This window comes from Mustela erminea, chromosome 2 (assembly GCF_009829155.1).
Source record: "Mustela erminea isolate mMusErm1 chromosome 2, mMusErm1.Pri, whole genome shotgun sequence".
NCBI classification, from domain to species: domain Eukaryota; kingdom Metazoa; phylum Chordata; class Mammalia; order Carnivora; family Mustelidae; genus Mustela; species Mustela erminea.
In genome coordinates this window covers 141,351,787-141,366,259 of record NC_045615.1, presented here as the reverse complement: position 1 = coordinate 141,366,259, position 14,473 = coordinate 141,351,787, and the positions used below count along the sequence as shown (strand labels likewise).

Here is a 14,473-nt window from a genome sequence, read left to right as displayed (position 1 = left end):
GGTACATGAAAAAAAAAAAAAAACAATTTAAAACAGCAGACTTAAAAAAGTCCTCTTTTGCGCTCTGCCATCTCTGCCAAACGCACCTCCCTTCTGTCTCCTGGATTTGCTGGTCCAATTTGACTAAGATGGAAAAACCAGCATTTTTTGGCTAAGGGGTATGATGAAAGCTAATAATACGAGGATTCAGCAAATTTACAGAAGATACAGGCATTTTTCTCTCTGCTTTTATTTCCAGAGGTTTAACTCCCAAGTGTTAAAAGGAAGCTTACTCTAACAAACTTAGAAACAAATAGTTTCTGGGGGCAATACTGATCTCTGTCCTCCTGCATCTTCTCACAGTTTCAGAAGATCTGTACAAGAACTTCCTGACCTTGGAGCATCTCATCTGTTACAGCTTCCAGGTGGCTAAGGGCATGGAGTTTTTGGCATCACGGAAGGTAAGACAGCTCAGAGGGGACCCTAAGTACCTCTTCGGATTGCAGATCTGGAAGTAAGATGTCCAGTGCCAGCCACCGGTGTTTGTTTGGAACTGTAATTCGTTCCCCACTGCTGGGACTACTTAAAGAGTTCTGTTGGAAAGGCCCCATTCCTGCTAATTTAAGGAGGTGTAAGGATTTCATGAAATTAATTAATTCATGTGGTAAATATTTAATGACCATCTATTAAATGCAGGCAGTGCTAAGGATACTGTGTGAACGGACAGGCAAAGCTCTCCACCATCATGGAGTTTACATCCTACTGGGCCGAACAGGCAGTGAACAATATAAACAAGTCAACTACATAGTAGGTAGGATGGGAATAAGCCCTATGGGGAAAAAGAAGCAGGAAAGGGTTAGGGTTAGAGAGTATACAAGAATGGTATGTTTGTGTGTGCATGCACTTCTGTGTTTGTGTACACCGATTTTAAACAGAACGGACCAGGAAGGCTGTATAAGATTGTGACATCTGAGCAGCGACCTAGGAAAGGTGAGGAACTGAGACTTGCAGATATCTTGGTGTGAGAGAGTCTATTTTTAATTTATTTTACATTCATCCTCATCCATCAAAAAGTATTTGTTAGTGGTATAATTAGAAAGCAGGAAGGACAGGCTTCAGATGAGAGTGATTATAAAAGCTAAAATTAGAAAAGTAGGCCAAACAAAGGCTGCGGTGGGGACGTGACAAGTTACAAATATTCCAGAGGCTGTAAACACCACGGCAGGAGCGGGGTCGGTTGAAGTCACCCCTCTGGGAAGGGCAGGACGGATGGTTTTATATTAAACAAGGAGAATTCAAATTAAGCTTCAGGAAAAATGATCAGTTGACGGAATGCATTGGTTGCGCGCTCCTGGAGGGAAGGAAAGGCTTACTGTTTTTGTTTTCCTAAATTAGAGTGAAATCTCTAACCCATTTCTTTTCCTGAAGCTTAAAGCTCGTCGTAGCTTTCAGAACCTCAGGATCTCGAAAGTTTCTGCCTGAGAGCTCTTGTCTCCTTTCTCCCAAGGGGAGAGGAGAGCAGAGTGGTCTTAGGGGATTTTCCCCACAGAGAAAGGCCCTTTGCCTTTCTTGGAGATTCTGATTTTATTTTATTATTATTTTTAAAGACCAGAGCATGCGTTGAGTCAGGGTAACTTTCGACCGGGGAGGGAATGGGGTAGGGACGGCTAACTTCCCTTGCATCTACCAGCTGGTTTCTTGAAAACCACCTGTTTCTTGGTCTGAAAAAAAGAAGCTTTGGTTGGGGGAAAAGTAGAGAGGACTTTCTGGTTTTTGGAATCTCCTGTCTTGCTCAGTCATGCTTGGCCGAAGACTTCCGTATATACCTCTTTCAGAGGGAAGTGCTACACGGAGACAAGGGTGTGGGGTGGTCGGCTATGCCTGGCTCCTGTGATCACTCCTGTGCTGGCTTCAGAATTCTCCTCGGAGCCTTTCATTCATTTACAAATATTCCCCGGGACTCTTGTTCCCCAACAAATCGACCAGGTGAAGCTAAAGCTGCTCAGTAGTAAGAGGTTAGATGAAGATGGGGATATCAAGAAGAGAGACACTGAGGACCGGAAAAGAGTGGGGAGAAAGCAGGACGAATTTGGTTTTCCTTTTTTAGTGCACCAGAGAATCAACTTGACCCATGAGAAGCTGAAATCTCTTTCATAGACCTTTACGATAATCCAACACTTTGAAACAGGATGAGCCCCACAGGGGAGAGTTTATCAGAGCTGGTCAGTTTCAGTTCCGTATGGAACTGAGAAACCAACAAAGGGCACCAAATGAAGGAGAACCCCTTGTGCCTGGTTTCTGAGCTTTCATTCCGAGTAGGAGGGCGTTCTAGGGCCTCCTTAGAATAACAGGTTTTAACCATATATGGTGCCAAGCAAAAGGGATATGTGGATGTGACCAGAAACACATTCGTAACTGTGTCCAAGAGAAGTCTATTTATGACTCCGTCATCATACTATAACTTAATTATTTAACTCCAAAGTCTGGGACTCTTTATGCGATAAGCAGATGTGTGCCTCCACAAAAGTCAGACTTCTTTCTTGAAGGGTTGATGAAAGAGATTAGCCCAGTGCTTGTTAATCAGTTGGTTTTCTGAAGTGGGGCTTTTTTGAGCATGAGATCACAACAGGTGCAGAAGACATCAGCTGTGCCGAGACCTAACGCACACACGATTCTTTTTGCAGTGTATCCACAGGGACCTGGCTGCACGCAACATCCTCTTGTCCGAGAAGAACGTGGTTAAAATCTGTGACTTTGGCTTGGCCCGGGATATTTATAAAGATCCAGATTATGTCAGAAAAGGAGATGTAAGTTTCAAAGATGAACCCAGTGCTCTGTTAAATTGCAGGATCCAAATTCGTCTTTGCAAGCTTCAGGACCTGTGTTGGGAACAAAGGAAGTTTTCTCTTCAGATGTGTGCTAAGTTGGGTTCTGATTCCTTGTCTTCTACCCTCTTAGGCTCGCCTCCCTTTGAAATGGATGGCCCCAGAAACAATTTTTGACAGAGTGTACACAATTCAGAGTGATGTGTGGTCTTTTGGTGTCTTGCTCTGGGAAATATTTTCGCTAGGTAAGTCACTTGTTTTTTGTCCCTCCATCCATACTCCCAAGAGAATGATATAAGTCAGTGACCCCAGTGCACCTTTTCCTCTCCTGCATTCCACCTTTATCTGGTGAAGGTTACTTGGAAGCTTTGGATAGTTTAAAATATATATATATATATATATATATATATGCGTGTGTGTGTGTGTGTGTGTGTATACATACATATACGTATGTATATATTTGGGATGATGTTCAAGAGTCAGGGTTTTTTATAAGAAAAAAATAAAATCATATAATTTCCCATTCCTGTTTTATTCTAGGTGCTTCTCCATATCCTGGAGTAAAGATCGATGAGGAATTTTGTAGGCGATTGAAAGAAGGCACTCGAATGAGGGCCCCTGATTATGCCACACCAGAAATGTAAGACTTCGAAAATATCTTTCTATCCTTTCTTCGTGCATAAAAACTTGCCTTGCCCAGAAGACTTTTCATGATACTGACCTCTTTCGTGGCCCCGTCTGTGTCCTTCTTCTCTCTGGAAGTCTTCCTTGATAATCTCAAGCGGAGAGTCATCTCTTCTTGAAACAACAGCACTTTATCTACACCCACCAGTTAGTTTTTATTGGAAGTCAATTTATAACATTTCCTAGACATATTTGATGCTCCAAGTATAGGGTTATGTGTTTTATATGGTGTTATATTACTATTTAGTGTCTGGGCTCATGGTGGACTTTTCACAAATGTTTATTCATTCAAGTGCTTCTTCTCAGCACCAGATGAGGAAGAAGGAGATAGTTAATGACATTAGTGTTTTGCTTCTCTAGATACCAGACCATGCTGGACTGCTGGCACGGAGAGCCCAATCAGAGACCCACGTTTTCCGAGCTGGTGGAACACTTGGGAAATCTGTTACAAGCTAATGCTCAGCAGGTTTGTGACCTCCATCAAGAAGTGTGTCCAAGAGCTTCTCTCCTCCCTAGACGTTCTCACGGCCACCATATTCTTGCAGATCTGAGCAATAATGCTTTTTTTTTTAAAAGCTGTAACTCCCCTTTTAGACAGATGAGATCCAAACCACTCATTCCTCCTGATGTATCTTTTTGTTGTCTTCAGATGCTCTTCTAAAGTAAAATCAACCAGTCACTTAATTAATAAAAATTAGCTGATCCACAGACTATCAACAATGGACAGAATTTCAAGGAATTTTTACTACACTGCACAGACAGCACGATATCTGAAGCCCGCAAAATAGATGGCTTTTCCTCAGTAAAATCCCAGACTCCCAGAACTTCTACTGGAGGATTTTAGAATTGTAATCTTTACCATTACTGAAGTTATTTAATCTCCAGTCAATGGCCTCTTACTACCATGAATGGAAGCCAATTTCCTCCTACTTTTCTTTTGAACAGGTGGGGGACAATGGGTCAAATCTGTTTTTATCAGTAAGCTTTTCAAACGTTTAAAGGTATCACATTGCCCTTTCTTTCTTTCTCTTGATGAAATAATGTTAAATTGTGCAACCTTTTCTCAGAAGACCCATTTTCCTGCACATTTATTGCTTTTCTCTAGACTGTCATCAGATTTTTCCATTGCCTTGAAATGTAGAGGCTAAAGTTGGATGACATGCCTTTTAAAAGACCTGGCTTCTCTAGGTAGGGCTTTGTGAAGAAATGATTTCTGAGCCCTCCGTGTCCTGTTGCCATATCTCTGGCCACAGCCTGCTTTGTCTTCCTCCTGACCACAGTTGCTGGCGGTCCCCTTACGCCTCTTGTTTTTATATTAACTCTTTTAACATACTTTCATATATACACATCCCTTTCAAGTGCCCTTTTGTTTTTGACAAACCATCTTTAATGTTGTCTTTAAGTTCTGCACTCAGATAGGAAAGCGACAGACCTCATCACCAAGGAGCCCCTATAGCCTTTGTTTTTCATGAAAAGGTTCTTGAGGGGCAGGAGCCATAACAATAGCACTCTGTGTTTGTTGTTTCAGGATGGCAAAGACTACATTGTTCTCCCGATATCAGAGACTTTGAGCATGGAAGAGGATTCTGGACTCTCTCTGCCTACCTCACCTGTTTCCTGTATGGAGGAAGAGGAAGTATGTGACCCCAAATTCCATTATGACAACACAGCAGGAATCAGGTACTGTATATGGTCAACATCCCCCTGAGGGGAGGGATGGGGGCACTTCAAGGTCATTTGGGGAGGGGACGGAAGGAAGATTGCCTCTCACCTCCATATTTAACCTTAGCCCTGAGACTGCTATCAGGGGAAGTGCTCCTTGAAGAGGGCCGGGGTAGGTGAGTTGCTCCCCATCTGCGGTCCACATTGCTGCCATAGCTGTTCCTTTCAAATTCTAAGCCCTGCAGCTGCAAATAGCTGGAATGCCACAGTATGTTAATCTCCAGAAAAAGAGACCAATTTTATATAGACATCTGTATTTAAATTATCCCCATGTACTCTTTTATTAATGTGAATTAAATGGCTTAGGAAGGATTCTGGAAGGAAGGGTTTTATGCATATATGAGGACACACTTACGCCTCTCTGGCTAGGATGCAGGGTGCCATGGGGATGTGTCCCGAATTGGACTGGACAGCACATCTTCAGAAGCCCCTCCCTGGTCTGATTTTCAGCATTTTATTTGCATAATAGGAATGCTGGACTTATTTAAAACACATGCACTGCTGTCCTCTCCTGATCTGTAAAGGGGTTCTGAAGGCAGCTTTCTTTTTTCTCTCTTCCAACACCTGTGTCTGAGGAAAGAGTTGATATAGTGTCTACACTATGATACTAAAATTGCCTTTTACAAAGCCTGGGACTTCTTTGTTTCCTTCTTTGTTCCCCACCCCTCCCCACTGGGTATTTTCCTCCTGTAACTGGCTCCCCTGATCACAGGGTCCAGCCCGCACTCTTGAGAGTGCTGTGGCTGCAGGAGGGACACGGAGCTGTAGGCTAGCCAGGCCGCCTGGTCAAGGGCGAGGAGGCCCCCTGGACAGTTTGTTCTGTGGAATCACATAGGATGGCAGGAACACGGCCAGAGTGGGTAGAAGCCAACACATAAGCCGCTGGTTACTTTTCTGTTGGGAGTTTCCAGCATTTTTTCGAAGAACTTTTCCTTCCGTTATCAGATTTTGCCTACATGATAACTGGTACAGTTACGCAAGGGAGAAACTATTATCTTTCTTGCTGAAGATGTTGCATGTGAGGCTAAGAGCAACCCCCTGGTGGGCATAAACAATTGTGGTTAAAGATCCAGATTTTAGAGTCCGATAGAACTGGTTGGACAACTAAGTCTGCCTCTTAGTGACCTGACGCTCCTCTTCGCTGTGACCCAGGTGAAGGCGCTGGTGTTCAGAAATGATTATTTTGAGAATTGCATGGTATAACATACTTCTATGTGCCTGGCACTTAGAGAGCACTCGATAGGTGATAGTTATTCATCAAGCTGCTGAAAGTCACATCTCTAGGATGAATCCAGGTCCTCCAGTCTTTCTCTTTGTCCTGTTTTCTGCCCTGAGAAGGAGGTACCCTCAAAGAGAAAGGTGAATGAACTGAAAGCCAATAGTTCCACTCTCCTGTTTAAAAAGTCTAGTTCCACTGGCCTTCTCGTGTGTTAATTATTCCTTTATCAGAAAGCCATTGGATCATGAACTCTGTTCCTTGGGTTTTGTGTGACCAGGTGGAGGGAGGACCCGAGCAGCAGTCTCTTGGCTCGCCTGGATGCTTTGCATATGGTGCCGAGAGTCGATGAAGTCATGTTTGTGCAATGGGAGTGCCAAATGCAATGCTGGATCTAAATCAGGGCTGCTAACATTTATCCCCAGAAGCATGGACAAATGTGACACCAGGCCTGGCTCCTATTTTCTGTCTGTGATTTTCGAATGGGTCTTTCCAGTCCAGTTTCTCTTTTATCCAGCCATAATTTGAAAAATAAAATGGAAATTGGAATCTTTTGTCGGCAGCCCCCTCTTCACCCCTGCAACCCTTTCTCCTTTTATAAAAACAAGACTCCACAGTCACATTTTAATCATCTGGGTTAAAAGAAACGCAGCATGGAGGCATCTGCACCTGGCACACCTCGTTTTGAGGCTCTCTTTTGGTTCTGCTTCCCTGGGGGGACCAGAGATGAGGCTGGGATACTTCTCAGTGGACTTGTTCTGTTTTTTTTTTCCCCATTTCCGGTTAGGTAGAAAAGCTGAGGATTCTTTCTCATTTGCTTCCTCTTGATAGTTTTCAATCCCGTCACATTATACATGGAGCTGAATGGAGGCATCATTGTGGGTACCTCATCATTTGCTGTCCCTTCAAATTAATTAAAAATATTTGTTCAACATTTATTTAGCAAAGAGGCCGAGGGGTGTGTGGGGGAAGGGTGAACAGGACAGATCACTAGTGTCTAGACTTCGCTTTGTCTCTAATTTCCCCTGTGGATCAGCTCTGGCCCCAAGTTTGCATGCTTTCTGCAAGAAAACGCATATTAATTGGACTCATCTTTCTTTGAGGGCAGTTTGGGGACCATCTGTGGTTGCTCCGTCATTTCCCCCGGGAGTCTCACCTCCTACTCCAAGCAGCTTATCAAAGATTTCTTTTCTCTCCCAGAGAAAGGTTTTGGCACGTACCATTTTTCTTCATTTTGGTTAATTGCTGGTGATGATTAAGTGCTCCTTGTGGACTGACGTCTGGGACAGCCTCCTGGCTAGATGCTCCTGGATTTGGCTGTGGTCTCGGACTGCTTGCAGTGAAACTGTCCTTTCTCCACCTCTGTCTGTCTTCTCCCCTGCACGGGTCCCACCCCACGGTCAGTGCCTGCGTGGGAGAGAGCAGTGCCGTGCGCGTAGTAGGTGCTTCGTAAAGACTTGAACTGTCATAGCCATTGTTCTCTTCTAGTTTTTCCTTCCTGTTGCTTTTCCAAGGGAGTCAGTGTAGAGGAGGGTAGCAGAACAAAACAAGACAATGGGCTTTAGAATCTGAAGGCCAATTTCGAATCCCCGTCCTAGCCATTTCCTCCCTAAGTCTTAGCTTCCTCAAATTTGTTTTTCTAAGGCAACTGTATCATGGCCCAAACTTACCCCTCTCGTTGATTCTACATGCCACATATCTCTGGAATCTTATCTGCTTTCCCAAACCCTGTGGGCACCCTCTCACCTGGGCAGGTGGCTTCTTTCTTCTAGAGACATGGAAAAGAGCCCCTAAATTGGTCTCACTGCCTGTTTTCACCTTCCTCTACCAGAGTCAGCTTCCTAAAGGGCGCATCTGACTTTGTCAGTCTCATGCTTCAAATCCTTCAATGGATACTCATAACTCAAACAGTCTAGCTATGTGATTTTGGACAGGTTCCTTAACCTTTCTATGCCTCGGTTTCCTCTTCGGAAGCTTGGATACTGACACCCACCCCTAACAGATATCATTTATGAAGACGCCATGAGACAGCAGTTGGGGACCATTTAGCACAGTGCCCGGCATGTGGGAGATTCTCAGTAAAGAATTCCTGAATGAGTGAATCAATGAATGATTAACGGTGGTATCAGTAGTTTTTAGCAACAGCCACTTTCAGGGATTGGACTCAGGAGAAGTGGGCTTTTCTCTGTCTCCGTATATATTATGTCCTCTTTTTTTGTGGAATTTCCTGAATGAGGATGAGGATGTCACTAGTGAACCTCATTCTCTCCTTTCTGTAAGGGGAGGAGCCAGCCTCCTGGTTCCAGGGGAGGGAGACCCAATTTCCATTCTCCTTGTTTGGCTCAAGTGTGTCCTCATATTCCACTTGGTCACAGAAAACACAGGAATATATATAACGTGTCCAGAAGCCTGACAAGGGGAGGAATTATGCTGGGATAAGCGTGGAGAGTGAATTTCCTGTCTCTTGTTGTAAAAAGAACTTCCCTTCTTTCCACTGGATTGTTGGTGCTTTTTACAAAATCAGACTCACCCAAAGACACATAGCAGGGAAGGAGCACCCCCAGGAAACAGGTGATACGTTAATCTGATAAGGCCTATTCTTTGAACCCCTGAAAGAAACTGGTACCCTTTGGAACTCAAAGGAGGAAAGCAGGCTTTGGCTGATAGAGCATCATTCTTTCTAGGGACACTTGCCACCCACCTCATTCATCCTTCAGATATCTCTGTGAGTGAGGGAGGGAAAGTTACTGCCAACACATTTTAAAGACGGGGCAGTAGAGGCATGGAAATATTCATGTCTTTCCCAAGTTTGTGTGGTCAGTAGTAGACTTTGAAATAGATGAAACATCTCATGACTCTTGAACCACTGCCTTTTTCCAAGACCAGCCATTCTGTGGGCTGAAAATAGGGGATTGTGAGACTCAGCAGCCCCCCTCCCCACCCAACACACACACACTAAGCCTCCATTACATGCAGAAAGAAGAGGTTGTCTCCAGATCCTGGTGGGTTCAGTGTCTTTTACAGAACCTGGGTGAGATCTGTAGGTGTTTCCTCTGCCCATCTTTCACTGAATGGTGGTTTTGTGGGCATTGTCTAGAGAAACTTTTCTGGAGGTAGCCAGAAAGATGTTCAATGCTCTGTAATATGTCAAGAGCCCAGTGGAGGGATCTCAGGCAATCAGGAAACCGTGCAGAAGACAGTTGATCACTTAGTTTGCTGCTGTTGTCTGTAGTCCAGCCCCGGCCCTCAGAAATAGGATTCAAAGGAACAGAAGCTCATCTAGGCCCCTCACTTAGATTATACTTTTAAATAGGCCCTCACAGGAAATGAAGCCTTCACTGTGTGCTAGCAGAGAAAGATTTTTATTTTGTTTTGTTTTTCTTTTTCCAAAGGATGTTTTGAAGGTTGCTATTAAACTTGTGGTTGAAAGATAATGAATTTAGGTATCACTTTTGGTCTCTGCAGCCAAATATACCACCACCCAAATAAAAATATTGGTTCTTTTGCAGCCAGTATCTGCAGAACAGTAAGCGAAAGAGCCGGCCCGTGAGTGTAAAAACATTTGAAGATATCCCGTTGGAAGAACCAGAAGTAAAAGTAATCCCAGATGTAAGTACATCTTTTAAAAATAGTCTTAAAAATAACACAAAGTATGAAATATTAGCTAGATAAATATTAGCCTAAGCATTAGAGTCTTGGAGCCTTGTTATAAAGGTATGTGTCATGGGGTCGTTATGGAGATGAAACTGATCAGTACCCCCCCCATTGGATTTTCCATAAGGACAGCCCCTAGTCCAAGGTTCTAGATAGCCTAGCCTCATGCCCAGTTCCACTCAAGTGTAAATAGTATCACTATGAAAAGTGGGATGGCATTAGGTCTCCTCAGCTTCTGCTTCTTGAATTCTTTTCTTCCAGGCCTGAGTTTACTATTAGGAAGCAGTTGTTTCTTCTTGTACCTGGTCCATTTTCTGGCTATGATATCTTTACCTGCCCCTGGGAAACACTGGAGCATATTGTCTGATAGATGAGTTAAGAAATCGGTTTAATTAAGTAGTTGGTCAGTGTGCACACTCAATCAACTGTGCCATCTCCTTGTCTCTTAAAAAGGACAACCAGACGGACAGTGGTATGGTCCTTGCATCAGAAGAGCTGAAAACCTTGGAAGACAGAACCAAATTAGCTCCATCTTTTAGGTAAGGCTCAGTCAAATAGAAAAGACAAATCTCAACAGGAATTTTTAGAAGGAACTTAGGACTTTCAGTGTAGATACAGTTTTCCCTTTTTGTGTCTTTGTTGGTTTGCATCAACTGAACTAATAAAGAACTGAAACTGATCAAACAAATAATTACATGCCACATTTGAAAAAGAATCTGAAATTAATTAGGGGATGTGGTCAGTTTTTATAGAGAATTTATGAATACCAGGGAATTTTTATGTTTATATTGTACCGGCTAAGTAACAAAGGTCATTGGAGGTAATCCCTTAAATTGAGATGATTAAAGTCTTTGTGGACTCTGAAGAATTTTCAAACCTGTACCTAAATGAGTGCATCTGTCTTTAGAAGTGTGATACATAAATAAGCCAATATATATTTGTTTGAGATACTTAAACATTATTGGCTGAATTATTTGGCTTATTATTATCATTGGCTTAATTGTGGAAAAAATATTAAATTTGGTTTTTAATATGATTTCCCCCATGTGGTTCTGTAGGAATTTATAGTTGTTTTAATAGATGTACCTGTTTTTAACCTACTACATAAATGAAAATCTCTATAAAAATGCTAAGATAAAGAGCAGTCATTTATTTGCTAGTGAACTCACTCTAGGTGAGAATTGAAGACTTTGATGTACTTATAACCTAACATTATATAAAATGGGAACACCCATGGGTTATTGAGGGATGTTCACATAAAGAAAAGGTAAAATAAAATAAAAGAATGTTCACATAAAGAAAAGGTAAATTAAAAATTGCCATTGTGCAATTGTATTATTTGCTTTAGGCCCAGGGTGAGAACTTGTTAGAGCCAATGACATGTTTCATTCATTGATGTAAAATATATTTATTCAGTGGTGACTATGTGCCCGGTACCATGCCATTGTCTGAGATACCAAACTCAATTACTTGAGGCTGAATTGAAAGAAAAATTGTATTTCTAGTTATTTGAAATACCTTTTAAACCATAAATGAACATAGAATTAATTAAATCCTTTTTGTAGTTTTTAACACGAATAATTTGGTAAAACATGTATTAAGGGGAAAATCCCACACCTCAGAATGGCTTGAGAAAAATGTAAATCCTGATTTTTTAGATCAGCACAGCCTACACTTTTAGGCTTTGACATGATTATGGTCTGTCACGATTCCATGCCATTGAAAACATTCTCTAGTTGCTGCTCAGTGACCCAGGCCGTCAGTCCTTCCAATGAATGTTGTTTTGATGAGTAAAAAGCAGTTTTTGACAGTCTGGCTTGATTGCACACACACGCTTCAAGTTATTGAAATTTAAATTTGCTCAAGAACTTTATTAACACTGTACATAGGCCTTGTAATCCTTAATCAACACTGCGAGGAAAGCAGAAATCGACTCTCAGAACATCCCAATTTCCTTTTACATGGTCAGAGTCCCCTTGGCTCCTATCATTGTATACAAACCTGTCAATCTTCAACGCCATAAAAATGTTCCATTGGTTGGAGCCTTTGCATCCCTCAGGAGAACTGCCTTTCATCTTGTCACAGGCTTGAAAGACTTGGACCTGAATAAGAGGACTTATCTGAAACTACTAGCTCATGCTAGTACCTGAAAATAGACATTGTCTGAGTAAACCTGATACGTTGATTAACAAGTGGGGGAGATAGGGGCTTGTGTCTCCAGGGAGATTACAGCCCACACGGGGTCAGGAACAAGGTTAGGGTAAAACGGGAAAGAACTGCCTTCTTTCCACCAGCTCATTTGGTTGTCCTTTCTTCCACAGTGGACTGATGCCCAGCAAAAGCAAGGAGTCTGTGGCATCCGAAGGCTCTAACCAAACAAGTGGCTACCAGTCTGGGTATCACTCCGATGATACAGACACCACTGTGTACTCCAGCGAGGAGGCTGAACTGTTAAAGCTGGTGGAGATTGGACCACCAGTTAGCAGTACGGCCCAGATTCTCCAGCCTGACTCTGGGCCCACATTGAGCTCTCCTGTTTAAATGGAGGCACCCACGTCCCCCACTCCTGGAAATCACATGAGAGGTGCTGCTCAGATTTTCAAGTGTTGTTCTTTCCATCACTAGGAAGTAGCCACATTTGATTTTCATTTCAAAAAAAAAAAAAAAAAAAAAGGACCTCAGACTGCAGGGAGCCAGTCCTGTAGGCATTTCCTGAGAAGATGTTTGTGACTCAAGAATGTGTTTGTGTTTTCTCCTGGTGTTGACCTTCTGTTTATGCATTTAGAAAGCCTGTATGATGCCTCTTACTGTGGGTCTCCCCATGGGTTCTAACAAAAGAAGTTCAAGGAATGGCTGCATCCTCCGTGAAGTGGCAGCTCCTGGGGAGTTGACACGTCTCTGTAAAACCAGAAGATAAACCAAGCAATGCAAGTGCTTTAGGTGTTGAAGATAGGAAAGACCTTTAGGACTGAGTCCATCCAAGAAGCTTTGTTCAGGATACGGTTTCTGAGCCAAGTCGTACGTGTGGGGTTTGGATGGACAGAAAGGAAGATGTCGGCTTGCTTTGAGAGTGTACTGGAGCCTGCAGATGCGTTGTGTTGGCTCTGGTGGAGGTGGGCCTGGGGTCTGTTAGGAAAGGTAAAGGCTTCAGATGAGGTTACTGGTTTTAGAAGATTTCGTGCTCTTCCCAGTTGGGCTAAATGAGAGCTCCTTGAGCTGTTTCCGACTCCTAATGAGAGTTCCTTCCGGACTCTTACGTGTCTCTTGGCCAAGCCCCAGGAAGGAAATGATGCAGCTCTGGCTCCTTGTCTCCCAGGCCGATCCTTTACTCAGAACACCATAAAGAATGGACATTCAGACAGAGACTCCCTGTCGTGTTGAAGAGTTCTGACTGTATAAACCAGCTTCTGGTTTCTTCTGGATGAAGACCCACATATCTGTCCCGATGTGATATATGTCTGAGCCTGAATGCAGTAGGTTCCGTATCAAGCTGTGGTGTCAAAGTTTCAGGAGGGATTTTACTCTTTTGTTCCTTCTCCCCTCCCTGAACTCGGCCCTTTTCACCCCAATCAGTCAGTATTTTAGCAATTTGGCCTCTGCACTCTAGTAAGAGCTGATTTGGTTTGTTCACTCTCTCAAGGACTATTAGCCAGATTTCAAAATTATTTTATAGCCAAAGTTTTAACAACATCTATTGTATTATTTAGACTTTTAACATGTCAAGCTATTTCTACTGGTTTCTGCCCTTGTACTTTCCTTTTTAAAAGAGAATATGTATTTTTCATTTGGTACCATAGTGTGAGATGCTGGGAACCATGACTGTAAAACATGCTATGGCACATATATTTATAGTCTGTTTATGTAGAAACAAATGTAATATATTAAAACCTTATATTATATATGATGAACTTTGTACTATTCACATTTTATACCAGTATTATGTAGCATAACAAAGGCCATAATGCTTTCAGCAATTGATGCCATTTTATTAAAAAAAAAAATTGAAAAAACTTAAACGAGTCCCTTTGCAAGTTTGCATTTCTGTTCTTATCATTTCTCTTACTCCTAAAGTGGAGGAGGGGGAATCAGACAAATTGCCATGTGGTTTTTCATTCTTAATTGTTTCCTTCTTCTTATAAAGGATATTTTTATAAAGTAGTTTATACTTTTTAAACCAGTACATGTATGCTTAGTTAAAAAAAAAATACAACGCGATAATATTGCATGACTATTTTGAGGCGAAGTACTTCTGGCTTGAGGTGTAGTTGCTTTTCCCCTTCTTTTTGGTTACACAAATAATTCATGCACGTGTGAACTCTCATTATATCCTGAGCACTTTTGAGATTCTCAAAACGTGGACTGAGAGATAAAAGTACTCTAACAGTATTTGTGC

The 14,473-nt window shown here is 42.4% G+C and overlaps 1 protein-coding gene across 1 annotated transcript in view; it reads left to right on the top strand.

The window, feature by feature from the left end:
• The window catches only part of KDR (kinase insert domain receptor), a 43,986-nt gene extending 29,906 nt beyond the window's left edge, over window positions 1-14,080 (top strand). The window contains exons 22-30 of the mRNA XM_032334339.1: window positions 343-440; window positions 2,664-2,786; window positions 2,938-3,049; window positions 3,345-3,444; window positions 3,849-3,954; window positions 5,017-5,168; window positions 9,936-10,035; window positions 10,534-10,619; window positions 12,402-14,080. Of these exons, the coding sequence (XP_032190230.1) occupies window positions 343-440; window positions 2,664-2,786; window positions 2,938-3,049; window positions 3,345-3,444; window positions 3,849-3,954; window positions 5,017-5,168; window positions 9,936-10,035; window positions 10,534-10,619; window positions 12,402-12,621 (1,097 nt within the window). The 3' untranslated portion in view covers window positions 12,622-14,080. The remainder of the gene's footprint in view (window positions 1-342; window positions 441-2,663; window positions 2,787-2,937; window positions 3,050-3,344; window positions 3,445-3,848; window positions 3,955-5,016; window positions 5,169-9,935; window positions 10,036-10,533; window positions 10,620-12,401) is intronic.
• Window positions 14,081-14,473: the final 393 nt, after the last annotated feature.